The sequence below is a fragment of the Bufo gargarizans genome, chromosome 7 (assembly GCF_014858855.1).
Source record: "Bufo gargarizans isolate SCDJY-AF-19 chromosome 7, ASM1485885v1, whole genome shotgun sequence".
In the NCBI taxonomy this organism is placed as follows: Eukaryota; Metazoa; Chordata; class Amphibia; order Anura; family Bufonidae; genus Bufo; species Bufo gargarizans.
This window is the reverse complement of record NC_058086.1, coordinates 169047232-169069607: the sequence shown is the minus strand read 5'-3', so window position 1 is coordinate 169069607 and position 22376 is coordinate 169047232. Positions and strand designations below refer to the sequence as shown.

At 46.6% G+C, this 22376-nt stretch overlaps 1 protein-coding gene across 1 annotated transcript in view; it reads right to left on the bottom strand.

Moving 5' to 3' along the window:
* Positions 1–22376, bottom strand: part of RAD18 (RAD18 E3 ubiquitin protein ligase) — a 241939-nt gene that overhangs the window by 76249 nt on the left and 143314 nt on the right. The window contains exon 11 of the mRNA XM_044301938.1: positions 13308–13470. Within this exon, the coding sequence (XP_044157873.1) occupies positions 13308–13470 (163 nt within the window). The remainder of the gene's footprint in view (positions 1–13307; positions 13471–22376) is intronic.

Genomic DNA, 22376 nt, shown 5'->3' with positions numbered 1-22376 from the left:
TGGGTCCATAGAAGGCCTGGCACGTTCCTGGGTCCATAGAAGGCCTAGCACGTTCCTGGATCTATAGAAGGCCTGGCACATTCCTGGGTCCATAGAAGGCCTAGCACGTTCCTGGATCTATAGAAGGCCTGGAACGTTCCTGGGTCCATAGAAGGCCTGGCACATTCCTGGGTCCATAGAAGGCCTGGCACGTTCCTGGGTCCATAGAAGGCCTGGCACGTTCCTGGGTCCATAGAAGGCCTAGCACGTTCCTGGATCTATAGAAGGCCTGGAACGTTCCTGGGTCCATAGAAGGCCTGGCACATTCCTGGGTCCATAGAAGGCCTGGCACGTTCCTGGGTCCATAGAAGGCCTAGCACGTTCCTGGATCTATAGAAGAACCGGCACGTTTCTGATTCTACAGAAAAACAGTCACGTCCTGGGTCCATAGAAGGACCGGAACGTTCATGGGTCTATAGAAGGGCCGGCATGTCCTGGGCCCAAAGAAGGATAGTTTTCCATTACCACTGTGTCAATATGGAAGCATTGCACTTACAGGGATCTAGCTTCCATGAAATTAACCATTTCCTCTCTGGCACAGACAAGTTATCCTCTACATCTGTAGAAGACATCAGGTTGTAAGAATGTTTTGGGTCTGACTTCCAGTAGCCCCCTGCACACCTGATCATTACAGGAGCTCTCTGGGACCATACCACTGATGGCTGATTCTTAGGATAGACCCCTGCGATCAGAAGGGCCAAGTGCATGTGCAAATCCACAGCGGAAATGCAGAAAAATCCAAGTGTGTAATGTGCTGTGGATTGTGGTGTCCTTTTTCCCATCTGGATTATTTCCAGATACACATGGATAGCGCTTACAAAATCCACAGCACCACAAATCTGCTGAGTGTGAATTGACCCTTAGGCCACTTGCGTGTAACACTAGCAAGTGTTTGCTCACAAATTACCTTCACAGGTCCCAGCCACAGACACTGACAGTGTCATAGATCTCCATGATCTGCAATGAACATGAAACTATAAGAAGATAGAAGCAGCCAGCCTACTTGCTGATGGTTTCTTGCCAGCACATTTTTGTCTATACTATACAAAACGGGAACAACATGAAGGATGATGGCCTCCGAAAATATACTACAAAGGGGCTGACAACTAAAACAGTCCTGGTTACCTCTGAATTATGTAGAGGTCTTCCTAAGGTATCACAAAAGGAGACAAAACGGCTGGTAACCCCATAATGATCATGGAAAAAGCACGCTCGCTGCAGGCCGCTGTTTCAGCGTGCAGCGAATCCGTGCTCGCAGAGAGATCAATGCTTGGCAAAGCAAGAAAGAAGCTGGAATGTAACCAGGGCAAACATCCTGATGGGTTAATTGTCTGTCAGTGAAATTGGCTCAGAGTGAGAGAAAATTAAAGGGACACTCCAGAAAAAGTGGCAATGTAATTATGAGTTGTGAAGTCGTGGACCGCCGCCAGCAGGAGACAACCCCAGACCTTGTGGGGATCATGCCACTGAAGCTCTGGCGGTGCATGGTCCTATCAGCCCAGGCTGCCAGGGAGAAGAACACGGCAGCCAGAACCCAGCAGCGGACCAAGGATTTTTTGACATTAGAGGAAACTGATGGACCTTGAGTTTCCACGCTGAAACATTAAAATATATATAGCAAATGACTGAGCTGGCGTTTCATGATGCAACAAGCACAAGAAGAATAATGGCAGTAATCTGTATCCCTCCAGTAAACCTCTTACAGGGACGTCGTCAATGCTCCGGCACCAGCTCAAGGGAGACGTATCCAGCCTGTTCTGTCAGGGAAAGCCATTAACAACCTCCTGAGCCTGTGTGAAGGTGACTGACCAGCGGGATGAAGAGACCTCGTACTCTGGCACAGAGCTCCCCTGCAGGCCCCAGCGAGGAAGTCATTAGTCTCCGTCTGCGTCTATTGCAGCGCTTGCACGCTATTTTACATGTGGACATTCCTCTAAACCTCATTAATAATAATAATATATTTTGTTTAGGACGCCACATGATGATCTGCTAGTGATGAATAGATGCAGTATGGAGCAGGAGGGGAGGTATGGAGCACACATGTTGTGTAATGGAAGCAGATGGCGGTGCGTACGGCAGATGTACAAGTGTCAGTGTCATTATCCTGTACCCCGAGTGTCAGTATCATTATCCTGTACCCCGAGTGTCAGTGTGTCATTATCCTGTACCCCGAGTGTCAGTGTGTCATTATCCTGTACCCCGAGTGTCAGTGTGTCATTATCCTGTACCCCGAGTGTCAGTGTGTCATTATCCTGTACCCCGAGTGTCAGTGTGTCATTATCCTGTACCCCGAGTGTCAGCGTCATTATCCTGTACCCCGAGTGTCAGTGTCATTATCCTGTACCCCGAGTGTCAGTGTCATTATCCTGTACCCCGAGTGTCAGTGTCATTATCCTGTACCCAGAGTGTCTGTGTCATTATCCTGTACCCCGAGTGTCAGTGTTATTATCCTGTACCCAGAGTGTCAGTGTCATTATCCTGTACCCAGAGTGTCTGTGTCATTATCCTGTACCCCGAGTGTCAGTGTCATTATCCTGTACCCAGAGTGTCTGTGTCATTATCCTGTACCCAGAGTGTCAGCGTCATTATCCTGTACCCCAAGTGTCAGCGTCGTTATCCTGTACCCCGAGTATCAGCGTCATTATCCTGTACCCAGAGTGTCAGCGTCATTATCCTGTACCCCAAGTGTCAGTGTCATTATCCTGTACCCCGAGTGTCAGCGTCATTATCCCGTACCCCGAGTGTCATTATCCTGTACCCCGAGTGTCAGTGTCATTATCGTGTACCCCAAGTGTCAGTGTCATTATCCTGTACCCCAAGTGTCAGTGTCATTATCCTGTACCCCAAGTGTCAGTGTCATTATCCTGTACCCCAAGTGTCAGTGTCATTATCCTGTACCCCGAGTGTCAGCGTCATTATCCCGTACCCCGAGTGTCATTATCCTGTACCCCGAGTGTCAGTGTCATTATCGTGTACCCCAAGTGTCAGTGTCATTATCCTGTACCCCAAGTGTCAGTGTCATTATCCTGTACCCCAAGTGTCAGTGTCATTATCCTGTACCCCAAGTGTCAGTGTCATTATCCTGTACCCCGAGTGTCAGCGTCATTATCCCGTACCCCGAGTGTCATTATCCTGTACCCAGAGTGTCAGCGTCATTATCCTGTACCCCAAGTGTCAGTGTCATTATCCTGTACCCCTCAGTGTCAGCGTCATTATCCTGTACCCCGAGTGTCAGTGTCATTATCCTGTACCCCAAGTGTCAGTGTCATTATCCTGTACCCCAAGTGTCAGTGTCATTATCCTGTACCCCAAGTGTCAGCGTCATTATCCTGTACCCCGAGTGTCAGCGTCATTATCCTGTACCCCGAGTGTCAGTGTCATTATCCTGTACCCCGAGTGTCAGTGTGTCATTATCCTGTACCCCGAGTGTCAGTGTGTCATTATCCTGTACCCCAAGTGTCAGCGTCATTATCCTGTACCCCCAGTGTCAGCGTCATTATCCTGTACCCCGAGTGTCAGCGTCATTATCCTGTACCCCAAGTGTCAGCGTCATTATCCTGTACCCCAAGTGTCAGCGTGTCATTATCCTGTACCCCAAGTGTCAGTGTCATTATCCTGTACCCCGAGTGTCAGCGTCATTATCCTGTACCCCGAGTGTCAGTGTCATTATCCTGTACCCTGAGTGTCAGTGTCATTATCCTGTACCCCAAGTGTCAGCGTCATTATCCTGTACCCCAAGTGTCAGCGTCATTATCCTGTACCCCAAGTGTCAGCGTCATTATCCTGTACCCCAAGTGTCAGGGTCATTATGTTGCACCCCAAGTTTCAGCGTGTCATTATCCTGTACCCCAAGTGTCAGTATCCTGTACCCCAAGTGTCAGTATCCTGTACCCCAAGTGTCAGCGTCATTATCTTGTATCCTAAGTGTCAGCGTCATTATCCTGTACCCCGAGTGTCAGTGTCATTATCCTGTACCCCAAGTGTCAGTGTCATTATCCTGTACCCCAAGTGTCAGTGTCATTATGTTGCACCCCAAGTTTCAGCGTGTCATTATCCTGTACCCCAAATGTCAGGGTGTCACCTTTGCCCTGTTCGCCCTTACAGGATAAGTATATGATGGGGGGGTGGGGGTCCCTGCTCCTTCCCATACAATCTTCACTGTCACACTGTATAGATCACATTCCTAGAGAAGCTGTCAGGACCTCTTTATAATTCTCCAGTTTGAGTGCTATCACTTCAGCGGAAATGCATACAGAAGATGAGACACATTAGATATCACGTAGCTGAGAAGTAGTTTCAGAAGGCATCCAGCTGATCCTGTGACGACGGGTGCTGCAGGAGAGAACCATCTGCTCCATCACCAGCTGTCGGCCAAACAGAAGAAGAAACCAACATCACATCAGAGCGGAGGAAGAAGTACAGTCCCTGACGAAAGTCTTGTCGCTTCTCTATATTGTAGAAACTCCTGCTATTAACCTGACTTTTAATTAATCAGTTGGTGTTAGAAATAGCTCATATGAAAAGCTAAAGCCCTCCCAAATGATGCTTAATGCACTGAAATAAATTAGTTTCACTGAAAAAAGATTTATCATTTAATCAAGACAGAAAGGTCAAATTTTGGCAACACAAAAGTTGTGTCGCCTATACAGAAATTTAACAACTTCACTGCAAATCCAAAAATATGTCAGCAATATAAGTAGTGGTGCTGTGAGATCCAAATGTAATATCTTGTATGACGTCCATGAGCTTGAAGGACAGCTCCATGCGGTTTGGCAAGGATTCATACAATTTATTGATGAAGTCATCAGGAATAGCAAAGAAAACAGTCTTGCATGCCCCCCCAGAGTTCATCAATATTCTTTGGTTTCGTCTTCCATGCTTCCTCTTTCATCCTACACCACATATGCTCAATGATGTTCATGTCTGGAGACTGGGATGGACAATCCTGGAGCATCTTGATCTTCTTCGCCTTAAGGAACTTTGATGTGGAGATGGAAGTATGCGATGGAGCGCCATCCTGCTGAAGAATTTGGCCTTTTTTATGGTAGGGAATATAAGAGGTAGCTAAGATTTCTTGGTATTTTAGACTATTGATGTTGCCTTCCACCCTGCAGATCCCTCAGAAGATTCATCTGAAAAATCCACCTTCTGACACTTTTCCAGCGTCCATCCTTTTAGCAGGCTGTGGGCCTTGGCAAATGCCACACGGTTTTTCAATTGTCTTTTGTTTAGTGCTGGCTTAGTGGCACTGATTCGACCATGGAGGCCATTTCGAGACAGAATCCGACAAACTGTTCTGGTTGACACAGGCAGGGCCGGATTGGCCATAGGGCAGACCGGGCATTTGCCCGGTGGGCTGGGCCGCCTCGGGGGGGCCGCCTCAGGGTTCGAGTGGGTGTGCCGTGAGTCCGTGACTGCCGGCCGGGTATGGCCTAATCACACCCCTGTCACTGTGACTGCTCCGCCTCCTGCCAGCCCCGGCCGCCCACTGTGACACAAAGAACAGACACATATACTGACTCATGTGTGAGACTGAGTCCGCCTCCTGTGCTCCGCCTCCGTGCTCCGCCTCCGTGCTCTGCCTGATTGCCTCCCATCTTCCGGCGGCCGGCAGCGTAACGTCGCTCACTCTGACATCACGCGCCTGCTCCGCCTTCAGTGTGGGAGAAGCAGCGCGTGCGACGTAACGTAGTGAGTGACGTCACGTCACGTTACAGTTACGCTGCCGCCGGCCGCCAAGTTTGAATGTTGAAGAGCGGGACTGGAGCACTGCCAGTGCCACGCCACCAGCTTCTGCCTGCCAGTGCCCGCCCCTGCGCTCCAGTAGTGCCAACTGGCTGTCGCTGCCGCCTGCCCATGCCCACAGTCTGCCACAGACAGTGAATGGATGTTGTGTGGACAGACGGACTTGAAGTCACTTGTGAACCGTGAATGATTGACAGGCAGTCTTTTGTGCACTGTCTGCAGCACATTGACTACTGCACTGTCTGTGAAACACAGTGAATTGTACTAAGTTGTGAATACAATTTGGAGTCCTCCTGACTGTCCCAGCCTCCAGGCAGTAAGTTAGTGATGATAGTGATAGATTATATTAGATAAGATAGTAACTTATGTAAGTGAGCTATTGAGCTTGTAAATAAACTTGTGCAAACTGCAAACTATATGAGTAGTTACTAACTACTCATATACTTTGCACAAGTTTATTTACAAGCTCAATAGCTCACTTACATAAGGAACGGACGTCTTACAATAGGGTGGGACACTGTCAGGGACACTGTTATGGGGGGGGGAAGAGATGTGATATGTGGATGATGACACATTTATATAGCACAAGATGCTTGCGCTGCCATATATGTGTGTCATCCACAGATCCCCCCCGGCCACCCATAACAGTGTCATCCACAGATGCCCCCCGCATCTGTGTCAGATTCCATCATTCCACAATCCACGCAGATGCCGCCATGCCAGTGTCATCCACAGATGCCCCCTAATAGTGTCATCCACAGATGTCCCCATAAGTTCCATAACAGTGTCATCCACTGATGCCCATAACAGTGCGTCATCCACAGATCCCCCATAACAGTGTGTCATCCACAGATCCCCCATAACAGTGTGTCATCCACAGATCCCCCATAACAGTGTGTCATCCACAGATCCCCCATAACAGTGTGTCATCCACAGATCCCCCATAACAGTGTGTCATCCACAGATCCTCCATAACAGTATGTCATCCACAGATGCCCCCATAACAGTGTGTCATCCACAGGTCCCCCATAACAGTAAGTCATACTGTCATCCACAGGTCCCCCATAACAGTGCGTCGTCCACAAGTCCCCCATAACAGTGCGTCGTCCACAGATCCCCCATAACAGTGTGTTATCCACAGGTCCCCCATAACAGTAAGTCATACTGTCATCCACAGGTCCCCCATAACAGTGCGTCATCCACAAGTCCCCCATAACAGTGCGTCGTCCACAGATCCCCCATAACAGTGTCCGTCATCCACAGATCCCCCATAACAGTGCGTCATCCACAGATGCCCCCATAACAGTGCGTCATCCACAGATTCCCCCATAACAGTGTGTCATTTACAGGTCCCCCATAACAGTGTGTCATCCACAGGTCCCCCATAACAGTGTGTTATACTGTCATCCACAGATGCCCCCATAACAGTGCGTCATCCACAGGTCCCCCATAACAGTGTGTTATACTGTCATCCACAGGTCCCCCATAACAGTGTGTCATCCACAGGTCCCCCATAACAGTAAGTCATACTGTCATCCACAGGTCCCCCATAACAGTGCGTCATCCACAAGTCCCCCATAACAGTGCGTCATCCACAAGTCCCCCATAACAGTGCGTCGTCCACAGATCCCCCATAACAGTGCGCCTGCGCACTGAGGAGAGACAGAAAGGAGGGCAAATAATCAGTGGAAGCAAGCAGAGGACGGCACAGCAGTCGACTGAATAGCTTCTTTTGTAAGTAAATTGTTTTATTATAAATGTAGTTTAATGTTTTTTTCTTTTATTATATTCTGGCTTTTGCTTGGTTATGTATGATGCTTTTTGATAATAAGTAAATGTAGTGGTGCTATAATGTGGACCCCAGGCCTCTCTGATGTCCTGCAGGCTGGGCTGGCGCTGTGGCAGCATACGGTTGGTCAGGCAGCAGAAAGGCTCTGGGGCCGTCATTGTGCTCTGGAACTTTTCCCTTCACAGCCACTGCTATCTCTCTCTCGTACCGTGCAGACTCTGCAAGAGGCTTTCCGTTTGCTCTACAGGTTGGCGGAAGCCTTCCTATCTTACTGGTGGCTGGCCCTGCCCCTCAATTGTGCTTCCGGTGTTGGCTCCGCCCCTAGACTGCAAGGGGGTGGGGCCTGTTGGGGGTCATGTGATTGGGCTGCTCAGTCAAAAATGCCCGGGCTATTTTTTGTCCCAGTCCGGCCCTGGACACAGGGACTTCAGGTGACCAGGTCTCGTGGAGCTCTGCTGCAGTGGAAAATGGGCTGGTCTTGGAATTTCGAGCCAACAAACGGTCCTCTCGAGCAGTTGTCTTGCGGGGTCAGCCTGACTTGGCCTTGTCCAAAACGTCTCCAGTCTCTTCAAATCTTTTTTTTATCCTCTGAACTTGACGCTGAGACACATTGAAGGTGTCTGCCACATCAGCAGTGGATCTGGTCTTCAGCCTCTTGATAATCAACACTTTAGTCTCCGGGTGACTCTTAGGCATGTTTGCAGAGGTCTAGTTGCAGTTGATGTGAAGGTCTAGTGTACTGGGGTTTTTTTATACACACCTGAGACCTAATTGATCCGTTATTAGTCACAGGTGAAGCTCATATGACAAGGCGACAACACTTATGTCTTGGCAAAAATTGACTCAATGGGCTTTACCAAGCTGTGAATATTAGAATACTTTTTGTCAGTTTTGTTTTGCACTGAAACATTATTATAAAAGCTGTTGGGATTAAAATGACCCAAAATCTTGATTAGAAATATATTTTAGCGGCACTTCAGGTCAATTTGTACACAAGCGACAAGACTTTTGTCAGGGACTGTATATACTGTACACAGAGGAAGAACCTCCATTACAACACACAACTGATAATTACATAGGAAACAAAGACTCGTGGGCAGAATATGGGACTTCTGTCGACTGAAAGCTTGTGTGGCCGACAGCGGATACTCTGGACCACCATACACATGCAAGCTCGACTTGACCATCTTCATCACATCTATGCACAGAACCTCTGCGTCTCTATTCCTGGCACGTCACCACATATTCTGGATATTTATCGCTGCAGGATGAAGTTACTCGGCGTCATCGCACTTTTCTGTGAGTGAGAGATCCCAATCTGAAAGAACCCTAAGGACTGGAGTAACAGTAGACTGTAGTGGACGGAGCTTCCCCGATCCGTACATGGCGGAGTATCCGACAGAGGGAGATCCATTCCCTGTAATGGCAGGCTGCTGATGACGCTCCATTCACATGTTAGCGGGTAAGAGCTTGCAGCGCTGTGCTGACAGATATACCTCTAACCGCTTAGCCAAGACCCCACTGCAGAAGAATTCTGAATGCAGCTCTGGACACTGCCGGGGGCCTTGCACATTCTCCTTTTTAAAAAATTATACAGTTTACATACAAATAGGGCTTCACCTATCGACTATACTAATTAAAAGAACTTTTTTCTTTATAAAAACTCATCAGGCTCCCCCTCCCCCTGCCCCAGTGCCACCAGCTGCCCCCTCCTAGCCATGTCCCCAGTGCCAGTAAAATAAAATACTTACCTCTCCTGTAGGGGCGCTGCTCCACAGCTCGTCCGTCTTTTTCTCCATGCGCTGCACTGTCGTCCTGACGTCACACAGCGTTTAAGTCATAAAGCACGATGTGTCAGGATCCAGTGCAGCGCGGTTCGGGCCGGCAGGTGACCACGGAGCGGGGAGTAATAGCAAGCTCTTCACTCACTCTCCGTGGTCACATGACACAAACAAATCCTTGATGCAAAAAATTTGCATCAAGGATTTTTTGGTGTCGAGTTACTCGATTCAAATCGAGTAATCGTTTCAGCCCTACATACAAATACAATCTACTTGGTATTTATTATAAGCAATCACAATTCTGCTGGCTTCAGAGCTCAATTCAGCCAATGTTTCCTGCTAGTTCCGCTGTGTTCCTACAGAAACGGTTTTGGTGATTAGCTTTCTGTAAACTGTAATCTTCACACCAGGGACAATACAGTCAACTATAGGTCTCCCCTTCTGCATTGTAAGAGCTCATCCAAGCTGTAAGCAGCAAGTCTGTCAATAGAATGCTGCAGAATAGTGAGCGCAGCTCTGGGGTATAATACAGGATGTAATTCAGGATCAGTACAGGATAAGTAATGTATGTGCACAGTGACTGCACCAGCAGAATAGTGAGTGCAGCTCTGGAGGATAATACAGGATGTAACTCAGGATCAGTACAGGATAAGTAATGTATGTACACAGTGACTGCACCAGCAGAATAGTGAGTGCAGCTCTGGAGTATAATACAGGATGTAACTCAGGATCAGTACAGGATAAGTAATGTATGTACACAGTGACTCCACCAGCAGAATAGTGAGTGCAGCTCTGGAGTATAATACAGGATGTAACTCAGGATCAGTACAGGATAAGTAATGTATGTACACAGTGACTGCACCAGCAGAATAGTGAGTGCAGCTCTGGAGTGTAATACAGGATGTAACTCAGGATCAGTACAGGATAAGTAATGTATGTACACAGTGACTGCACCAGCAGAATAGTGAGTGCAGCTCTGGAGTATAATACAGGATGTAACTCGGGATCAGTACAGGATAAGTAATGTATGTACACAGTGACTGCACCAGCAGAATAGTGAGTGCAGCTCTGGAGTATAATACAGGATGTAACTCAGGATTAGTACAGGATAAGTAATGTCTGTACACAGTGACTGCACCAGGAGAATAGTGAGTGCAGCTCTGGGGTATAATACAGGATGTAACTCAGGATCAGTACAGGATAAGTAATGTATGTACACAGTGACTGCACCAGCAGAATAGTGAGTACAGCTCTGGAGTATAATATAGGATGTAACTCAGGATTAGTACAGGATAAGTAATGTATGTACACAGTGACTTCACCAGGAGAATAGTGAGTGCAGCTCTGGAGTATAATACAGGATGTAACTCAGGATTAGTACAGGATAAGTAATGTATGTACACAGTGACTGCACCAGCAGAATAGTGAGCGCAGCTCTGGGGTATAATACAGGATGTAATTCAGGATCAGTACAGGATAAAGTAATGTATGTGCACAGTGACTGCACCAGCAGAATAGTGAGTGCAGCTCTGGAGTATAATACAGGATGTAAGTCAGGATCAGTACAGGATAAGTAATGTATGTACACAGTGACTGCACCAGCAGAATAGTGAGTGCAGCTCTGGAGTATAATACAGGATGTAATTCAGGATCAGTACAGGATAAGTAATGTATGTACACAGCGACTGCACCAGCAGAATAGTGAGTGCAGCTCTGGAGTATAATACAGGATTGAACTCAGAATCATGGTATCAACAAAACAACAGATAGAAAATATTCAAGATTCTAAATAAAAAATAAACTGAACTTGAAGTGGATTCATGTTTGCAAGAAGTATGAAAATGCATCTAGACAACGTCAGGCTGACTGGTAACGGTACCAAAACAAAGAAAAACCCTGGGATAAGAAGTGCAGAGACATGAAATAAACAGGAGGGTTGGCAGCAAGCGCTGGCGTTCTCCAGAGGATCAGAGGAAACATCTTCAATTCATCCAAGTCAGGATCTGATCTTTAATTTAATAAGCCTTCACAAAAATGACATTTCCCTCTTTCTGCCCTTCAGCGCACGTCTACCTCATTCTACGCCACTTAACAAAAGCTCTGGAACCGCGGGACGCACAATTCAGAATGGATTTAGATTTTTGCCCAGGTGAGAGGAGATAACAGCGAGGGGTCACTGGGTGCGCTCATTAATATGGCCACACGTTAGCTTTAGGGGCATCATACAACTAAGTCCTTTTGGCCCTAAGAGTTTCATGAAGGCTCCTCCTATCCCACCATATTGTTTTTCTCACTGGCCGCTTTCTCTTTTCTCACTGTACAGCAGATCGCACTCCACAGGTGTTTACAGGGAGCCTGTCGTCAGGAAACCAGGCCTTGCGGGTCTGGCTCAGATGAGTGTAATGAAACCTTTCACTCAGTGATCCATTGCTTCATTCTGGAGAAAAAGAGCAGCTAAGTGCACAGAGGGCGGGCCCAAGCCACTCCGTGCACCCTTGCTCCTCCTACATCATCTGCCAGCCTCCTCCCTCTCCTTGACTGACAGGTCCAGGTTCCTGCATGTCATCTTGCCTGAATCGAAAAGGAAATGGCGGTGCTGACAGAGGAAGCAGGAGGGGCAGGTGCTCCCAGTCTTTAACTTCCCAGATGCTGTGGTCACACCACAGCATCTGAGGGGTTAAATGTATGTGATCACTTCAGTAAATAGCACTTATTATGTAGAGAAAGTTAATACAAGGCCCTTCCTAATGTATTGTGATTCTCCATATTGCCTCCTTTGCTGGCTGGATAAATTTTTCCATCACAGGGTTTATGGCGACCGCTGCAGCTGGGGTGGTATCTGCTGCGCATGATTGCCTATGTGCGCCCCAACAGTCCTGGCCACCAGAAAGGCCGGCACTTTTTCCTATAGTGTACGAGCACGACCACCGCTACTGAATTACAGGGTGGTCGTAACCCCTGGATATGAACATTGCATAATGTGATGGAAAAATGTATCTAGCCAGCAAAGGAGGCGACATGGAGAATCATAATAATATCTTTGGTTGGCGCTCTCACTTATCGGCAGCTTACATTAATTATTACCATCAATTCATTGGTATCCAACGAGTGTTCGCCCAGATATATCAATACATACAGATTTCATTAAATAAACTCCTAGGATAAAACATTACTAACAAACATTAATAAATAGTGGACTGGCAATCCTTAAATATTGATAGTACTCAATTGTCCATGTCTGCACACCAAAAATATGTACAAAAAATAAATAAAAATTATGAAAAAAAAAAAACATGATGATAATATTCACCATATGGTTTTTGCAATAGAGATAGTTACTACTACTGCAGCCTATGTGAGGGTGCGAACAATATTTCATCCCTCTTAAGCCTCATGCACTTGTCCGTGGAACACGGACCGCGAGACACTGACCTGGAGTCCTGCTGAGTGCAGGAGCGCACGGCGTCATTGGTTGCATTGACGCCGTGCGCCCGCTGCTGTACAATAATACACTCGTATTATCTATACGAGTGTATTACGGTACAGCAGCGGGCGCACGGCGTTATAGCAACCGATGTCTGATAGGATCCAGCTCCCTTGACCCTTAGGTCACTAATGACGGACCCGTACACTGGAAGAGGACTCCTAAAGATAATGTAGGGACGTCAGCGGAGGCTGCAAACTTCTCTCTGGGCAGCATCACGAGACCACAGTGGCAAACAGCAGGCAACATGAACAGTATCAGAACACCTGTTTAATGAGACAGTGCGGTATGCACCCTCATCGTATACGGAGGGGCGGCACCATCTACACAGGGGTCGTAATCCAGACCTTACAATTCCAGGTCACTATTCCGTGTTTGGAGGATTTCTTAATTTCATAAATTTTTCAGATGATTCCTATTTGGGTTCTATACAAGTCAAACAGAAGCAAGAAATCTGAATGCATCCTACCTGGCTCTAGACTGGGGAGAAAGAGGGAAAACAGGTGAGCTGGAGCGGAAGACAGATGCATTTTCTGTTTTTAGCGGGCAACAATCCTCAGTCTCCGACAATGGGTGACGGTTGGGGGTGGATTCCTCCATCTTCTCCTCTTTGATATCCGGGACGATGTTATCTAAAAGAAACAACGTTGCAAAGATAAGTCCCCCATTACTCAATGTGAAATGCACCAACTTGTGCTTATACATAGAGAAAGTAGAGCTGCAGTATAAAGCAAGGAATAAAATAGCACCATGTGGATTTCAGGCCATGCAGCTGAGCTGGAGCCACTGATAGCAACGTGCCCTAATACAGCAGAACTAGAGAGCAGCCGACAACAAGGAAAAGAACGCGGGTAAGGCTACTTTCACACTAGCTTTCGGGTGTCCGCTTGTGAGCTCCGTTTGAAGGGGCTCACAAGCGGCCCCGAACGCATCCGTCCAGCCCTAATGCATTCTGAGTGGATGCGGATCCGCTCAGAATGCATCAGTCTGGCAGCGTTCAGCCTCCGTTCCGCTCAGCAGGCGGACACCCATACGCTGCTTGCAGCGTTCGGGTGTCCGCCTGGCCGTGCGGAGGCGTGCGGATCCGTCCAGACTTACAATGTAAGTCAATGGGGATGGATCCGTTTGAAGATGACACAATATGGCTCAATCTTCAAACGGATCCGTCCCCCATTGACTTTCTAAACTGTAAAGTCTGGACGGATCCGTTCAGGCTACTTTCACACTTAGAATTTTTTTTACAATATAATGCAGACGGATCCGTTCTGAACGCAAGTGTGAAAGTAGCCTTAAACTCTATCTACATCTATCTATCCATATATCCACAGTGAGTTCTATAGGACTTGTAGCCCATAACTGGATTCCTGCTTTATCACCTAGCCAGCAAGAAATAATGATTTGTCATTGATTTCCAGTTAGCAGAGTTAAAGGTTAGAGGTCGGCAGTAAGGTCTGGACCCCAGAAGGAATACGCTTCCACAAATCACTGCTGCGCCTATTAAATACATTTCCAAGAGGCTCTTTACATCCTGATTGCAGCAGTTAATCTTCTGCACTAATTATGCTGCTGGAGACGTGACGTGCATAAAGAAGCTGAGAAGATAGAAACGCTGGCGGATTCAGAACATATGTGAGGTACCTACATGGTTAAATACTTCAGTCCCCTACCAAGAAAGATGTTAAAGAGGTTTTCTGGCAGTTAAAATCTGATGACCTATCATCCAGAGAGGACATCAATATCAGATCCTGCGTCCTGCACCCCCCACCGATCATGCCCACTGTAGCCTCTTCATACTCTAAGCAGCACAGCGCCGTCCATCATATAGTGGCTGCGCTTGGTATTGCAGCTCAGTGCCATTCACCTGATGAGGGTGGAGCTGCACAAAGACCATGTGACCATGTGATTTAAGTCCCCCTTCATAGCTCACAATGAAGAGCGCTCAGTTTCCTGCCATGCCACTTCTAACTTGCATTTTCTGCAGAGAACAGTCCCAATTCTGTCTTGCATTTTGCAGAAATCATGGGATACAGGCCATAGCTCTGGTAACTACACGTACAAGGTGATCTTGTGATTGCTGGCCTCAGTATAGGTAGTCAGTATCTGATTGGCTGTTTGAAGAGGAGGCGGCGCTCGTTTGAGATTACACTGTGCGTCGTCTCACTTGCAACGGCGGCGCAGTGTAATTACAACGGCTTGGTGTATTCAAGTGAATAGAACAAGCACTTGTAATCACACTGTGCTGCCAAGATTTCCAGCGCAGTGTAACCTTGAAGAGGAAGTAGCGCTCGCACGAGGCCAGAGGAAGCGCATACAAGCGCGAAACGGCTGTTGCCAATTTTTTTACATTTGCAATGTTGTCTGTCCCGCTGACCCAGCTTTTTATAATCCGAAGGCGAGTTCCACAATTTCCTTTTTCTTGTGCACTGGATTCTTGAAGTAGCGCTCGCACGAGTGCCGCCTCTTTTTCAAACAGATGATCAGGTCATCAATATGTACTGTTTGCACAACCCCTTTAAGGCTATGCACACCTTTAATTTTTTTATTTTATTGTATTGAATATAAAAATAAAAAAATAACTACTTTTATAACAAATGCTGATCGGTTTGGCTTCTGCAACTTGCATGCATCCCAATACAAAGCAAGCTACAGAATGCCATTCTGTGGAAAACCCATCAGACTGGCTTTCTGACGTCTCGTCTCCAGCCCTCCTTCTTCCCTGTTCTTATTGAGCTCATTAGAAGTCAGCAAATGACGGCTCAGGTTAAGAAGACAAAGCACCAGAACAGTAACCTGCAGCTTGCGATTTACTGGAATATATGCAAGCTGCAGAAGTGAAATGAACAAACTTTTCAATAACAAATAACAGGAAAATGTTTTCTTATGACATAATTAATGCAATGCAGTAAAAGGCAAATAAATGTTTTCAAAGGTGTCCATGGCCTTGGACAATGAATGACTGCACACTATGCAGCAGCAGGCATGTCACAGGCAGTACTGTGAAGAGGACCTGCACGCTCCCCTAAGTCTATATCAGACAGGAAGAAGGCCTTCTGCTGAACCTGCCATACACAAGGGAATTTCTATAGCTAATGATAATCGCAAAAAGCTTAATTACTGAGCAAAGACACAAGCAGAAGCCTGAGCAGGAGGAGGTTTTCTGAGAACGTTATACTTTGGCTTCTCTGCCCTTCGCAGTGATAATCCAGGCGGTCTGATAATGGGACATTACAGGAATTACATTGTATCATGAAGTGATCAATCCCTCTGTAAGTGGCATGGATGTGACTGCAAGAGTGGGCCGCAGGGGATATTCCACGTGCGCCGCTGCTCCGCATTGTGCAACATTACTCTCCGTTTTTTGAAACCTCTGAATGCACATTCATGAAGAGGCTGTATATTACAAGGCGTCGTCTAAAGCTGACCCACGGGGACGGACTTATCAGAGGCGCCTGGTAGATAGTGAATGAATCATTCACTTTGTGAGCAGCGCTGAATACAGACAACGCAGGGCGCCGCGTACCGTGACTAATCCATTATAGAGCCACTCAGCCACTAAGTCCTGAACCAGTGCTGGGAGACGGTTCATCTTGAGGCACGTGATGTGTGAATGGCACCCAGAGCACCGTGCATCAAGTGAAAGCTGCCAGCAGTGACAGTACACGGGCATTAGCCTAAAGATAAAGCATTTTAACAAGGAGACATTCGCGCTGCTGCAAACCTCTGAAACCAGCTCTAACGTGCCGAAATCGAAGGAGGCTAAACGACACACAATCAGAAAGCTCACAGCAGCACAGAGTACTTCAGGAAATAAACGTGTGATCTTGTAGAGATCGGTGACCGATTCAAGGGACAGTGTCAGGAGAAAACGGAGAAGATCACAGCAGCACAGAGTATTTCAGTAGGCGAGGCTTGTGTGATCTGGTGGAGATCAGTGACGGATAAAAGCCTCATTCACACGTCTGTGTCTGTTCTTAAATCCCCGAATAGGAGGTCACCGATTTCCCCGTGAAGCTGGCTGTGAAGGATCCGTGTTGGGTCCATGTGGTATCCGTGTTTCACAGACACTGTGCAGCTGAAGAATAGTTTTCAAAGCATATTTTCCTAATGATCCGTAAACCGCGGATGGCATCCGTGGTTTTCACTGACCCCATATGCTACAATGGGCATGATGGATCCATGAACACGGTCAAAATAGAGCATGCATCCATGCTAAAATCACGGACCGTGGTAAACCACAGAAGTGTGAAAACACACATTAAAATGAAAGGGAACATGTGTTTTCCATGGAACACTGATGTGTGAAGGAGGAAATGCAGAAGATCACAGCAGCACAGAGTATCTCAGCGGAACAGTATACTTGATCTTGTCGGGTACAGTGACCTGTCCTCTCAATTGAGGTAGAATGTTATGTCGTCAGGAGATAAATGGAGACAAGTTAAGGCTCACAAGCAGGTGGTGAGAAAAAGATTATCCTCCCAGCAGCACAGAGTATTTTGTGGAGCAAAGTCTGAAGATCTGTGGGGGTAGTCACTCGAGCAGCAGTAAAGTGACCAAAGGGCTACCAGCGAGAGGGGTAACATCAATGAAGACAATGGTGTGGATACAGAAGAGTCCTACAGTTGAGGGACTGGCGTCCTTCTGCAGCACAGAGTATTTCAGAATAAGGATCACTCAATTGGAAGGTTTAGAGCATTTCATTTGAATGTTTGCTCCTTATCAGAGAAGCCAGCAGCGTACAGGATACAGACGTCAGCTGTCAGTGCCTGGCGCTCTACACACTACTACAGACTGAGGCGACATGGAGGACATAACCGGAGGCCACAACTGGTCTCTCTCCAGACAATCAGCCTCCTCGTGGAATCACAGGCACAGTCCGTGCCTCATGACCACGGGTCAAACATTGACTTATAGTTTAGCTGCCTTACATCTGGTGGCATTAGAGGCGGGGCTTTTGAGCTCATTTGCATAACCCTTTTCCCAGAAATCCAGAGGAGCATGTATGGCCTATAAGTCTCCTCACGCCGACTTAGGCCTCTCTCCCCAAGGAGAGATAGAGTACCCCCAAAATTATGACCACTCATTCACCCTCATTTCCGGACAGCCAGGGCCCCTCGCGGTCAGTGGCTGTTCTACTGACACCCTCCTCTGCTAACCTCATTCACTACCAAGCCTCAATGGGCTCATGACTATACGAGAACTACACCAGCGGCTTACCGAACGCAGACATCTTCATACATAACAGATATATAATTCTGGACGGTCACCAAACAGTCAGTGGTGCAGGAAGTCATTAAAAAAAGCCATATCATTCTTAAAGGGGTTTTCCCGTTTTTAATTTTGTATTTGCTTATATAATAGGAAATCTCATATACATGTATTTAAAATTCTGCATACATGCCTTTCTTATATCAGGGCGGTTGACACCTATATGCAGTAGAATGGTATAGCCCATGTATCGGTCCTATGTAATGTATCCATGGCTTAACTGAAACGTGGCATCAGTCACTATTCACATTATATAATCCCTGCCATTCAGTAAGCAATAGTGTTACATGACATACATGTGCTGGGTCAGCACTCAGGACACTTCTGTGTGATAAGTAAATAAGACTAGTGGTGACATCATGATTTTTATTGTAGTTATTACAGTAACTCCATCTCTGTGTGCATTCATATAATGCTGCCTGTCTGTAGGTGATTTGGAAAATGGCTGCCTGTCTCTAGGTGATGTTGTCATGTTGTTAATAAAGTTTACTGTAAAAAATAAAATAAAATAAAATAAAAACACATACACAAATCTGCTTCTACATAGACACTGGCATGACGAGGTGCTCTATATGTTCTGCTCCTCAATGCTCTAATACCCAGGTAGCATGACTTTAGAGAGGGGCTACTGTATGGATATAATAAAGGTTTGCAAGCAAAATTTTAAATACATGTATATTAGAAAATTGTTCAATATCCAGTTTTCTACAGACGTCAATAAATGTAATCATTAAACCAGAAAACCTCTAAGTCCTACTCTTATGTAAAGAATTCTAATATTAAATTCCGCTGTCAGACTGGCTGTCTGTGATAATTCTTGGGTGACAATACCGTTATTAAAGTGTCAGTTTTCACAGTAGATGCGGAATTCCATTCATGATCTAGCAAGCTCAATGCACGGCTCAGATAAAATGACTGAAAAAGGATAGGAAAGCAGCAAACTAATGTTATAATTCTGTGTCCAAAAAAAACCCCAAAAAACTGCAGCAAACATCATGAGGACCAGGGCAAACCTGTATACAGCTGTATAAGGTTCACATGGACATGAATAGGAGCTGCATACACGTCGCCCTCTAGTGGTGGCAAGAGGAAGCCGATAATTTTACAAGTCTATGAGTAAATTCATGGGACAAAGACGCTGATCCCAGCAGCCGTATGCTGGTTAGTATAATAACTCTGGTAGGTGCAACGTTCTGGTAGATTGGGTTATTATCCGCAGATCCTGGGCCCCGGCTTTGGCTGTTGCACTCAATTCCCACTCACTGTGACTGGGGTTAAATATGAGATTGGCTAAAACTGATTCTTGAATTCTCAACATTTCCTCGGCCGCCTGCGCCTCCGGCTGAGCAATTATAGTTTATTTGTCGGGAATAAAGCAAAATAGTAAAGGTTACGCACGGATTTCTGACACAGATCTCTAACGTTTAAAGGGAACGCGTCATCAGAAAATGATAAACATTATTATTTATTTTCTGTTTTCCCAAGTTAAAAAATATGTATAATACTGTAAACGTTCACAATTTTACTGTTCTATACAGGTAACTTTTCAGTAGTTATTATCATTATGCTTGAGCGAATCGCGTTTCGGATCATTGCGCGAGACTTCGGTGAATTACTTCATTTATCTCATCTGTTTATTAAAAAACATTTTAAAATAGGAATCGGGAGTGGGCTTTGGTACTGGCTGGTATCTGGGTACCAAAGCCGACTTCGGATTTCTCTCTTAAAATGTTTTTAAATACCCAGATAGGAATACCGAAGTCATTCACTGAAGTCTCGCGTAACTTCAGCCAAGATGACGTTTGCCTACACGGAGCCCATCAATTTTAATGCTGTACGGAAACAGCATTACCAGCGAATTGACTTCAGATCTATGATCCAAATTATCATCACAGGGAGGATTACAATGACAAGTAACATCTCTATATAGATAACACAGGATCCTCCATTCACAATAGGCGATATCACAGCTTAGGCCTCTTTCACACTTGCGTTGTCCGGATCCGGCGTGTACTCCACTTGCCGGAATTACACGCCAGATCCGGAAAAACGCAAGTGTACTGAAAGCATTTAAAGACGGATACGTCTTCAAAATGCTTTCAGTGTTACTATGGCAGCCAGGACGCTATTAAAGTCCTGGTTGCCATAGTAGTAGTGGGGAGCGGTATACTTACAGTCCGTGCGGCTCCCGGGCCGCTCCAGAGTGACGTCAGAGCGCCCCATGCGCATGGATGACGTGTCCATGCGATCACGTGATCCATGCGCTTGGGGCGCCCTGACGTCACTCTGGAGCGCCCCGGGAGCCGCACGGACGGCAAGTATGCTGCTCCCCCGCTCCCCGCTACACTTTACCATGGCTGCCAGGACTTTAGCGTCCCGGCAGCCATGGTAACCATTGAGAAAAAGCTAAACGTCAGATCTGGCAATGCGCCGAAACAACGTTTAGCTTAAGGCTGGATCCGGATCAATGCCTTTCAATGGGCATTCATTCCGGATCCGGCCTTGCGGCAAGTGTTCAGGATTTTTGGCCGGAGCAAAAAGCGCAGCATGCTGCGGTATTTTCTCCGGCCAAAAAACGTTCCGTTCCGGAACTGAAGACATCCTGATGCATCCTGAACGGATTTCACTCCATTCAGAATGCATTAGGATAAAACTGATCAGGATTCTTCCGGCATAGAGCCCCGACGACGGAACTCTATGCCGGAAGAAAAGAACGCAGGTGTGAAAGAGCCCTTATCAGCTTCTTCCTGACCTCTGCACAGCGCACAAAGCATGCCTAGAAAACTCTTCCATAGAAGTCAGTGGAGCCCGCCTTTCTCCATTGTGTGTCTGGCTCATGTCATCACTCTCAAAAGACAGCAAGTCTGGCCTAGTGGCCAGTGTGAAAATTGCAGGATTATGTACAATTTTTTAAATATAAATAGTGACATAGAAAAAAAAACACTAAAAAATGTTTAACATAAAAACATGATTTAAATAATAAGTAATTTACTGACACAGTCCCTTTAAGTTTTAATTGAAAACAGTGAGCAAAAATAGGAATGTGGAGATCAGCAGCGCCTGTGTGTAACAGGTCCTAAGGAAATCCACTCAAGTCAGAGAAGTGAGCGGCACCATTTACATGTATCCCAGAACCTAACCCAAACTGAATGATCCATACACTAACCCTGCGGCCCTCCAGCTGTTGCAAAACTAAAACTCCCAACATGCCCAAACAACCTACAGCAGGGCATTGTGGGAGTTGTAGTTATACAACAGCTGGAGGGCCGCAGGTAGAGCATGCCTGCTCTAACCAAATCCCTAGTGAACGGATAGGCGGCATTCTCAGCGAGGTCATCGCTAATCTCTAGTGAACGGATAGGCGGCATTCTCAGCGAGGTCATCGCTAATCTCTAGTGAATGGATAGGCGGCATTCTCAGTGATGTCACCGCTAATCTCTAGAGAATAGATGCGGCATTCTCGTGATGTCACAGCTGATCTCTAGTGAAAGCATAGGCTGCATTCTCAGTGATGTCACCGCTGATCTCTAGTGAATGGATAGGCTGCCTTCTCAGTGATGTCACAGCTGATCTCTAGTGATGGATAGGCTGCCTTCTCAGTGATGTCACAGCTGATCTCTAGTGATGGATAGGCTGCCTTCTCAGTGATGTCACAGCTGATCTCTAGTGATGGATAGGCTGCCTTCTCAGTGATGTCACAGCTGATCTCTAGTGATGGATAGGCGGCATTCTCAGTGATGTCACCGCTGATCTCTAGTGATGGATAGGCTGCATTCTCAGTGATGTCACCACTGATCTCTAGTGATAGATAGGCGGCATTCTCAGTGATGTCACCGCTGATCTCTAGTGAAAGCATAGGCTGCATTCTCAGTGATGTCACCACTGATCTCTAGTGATAGATAGGCGGCATTCTCAGTGATGTCACCGCTGATCTCTAGTGAATGGATAGGCTGCCTTCTCAGTGATGTCACAGCTGATCTCTAGTGATGGATAGGCGGCATTCTCAGTGATGTCACAGCTGATCTCTAGTGAATGGATAGGCTGCATTCTCAGTGATGTCACCACTGATCTCTAGTGATAGATAGGCGGCATTCTCAGTGATGTCACCGCTGATCTCTAGTGAAAGCATAGGCGGCATTCTCAGTGATGTCACCGCTGATCTCTAGTGAATGGATAGGCTGCCTTCTCAGTGATGTCACAGCTGATCTCTAGTGATGGATAGGCGGCATTCTCAGTGATGTCACCGCTGATCTCTAGTGATGGATAGGCGGCA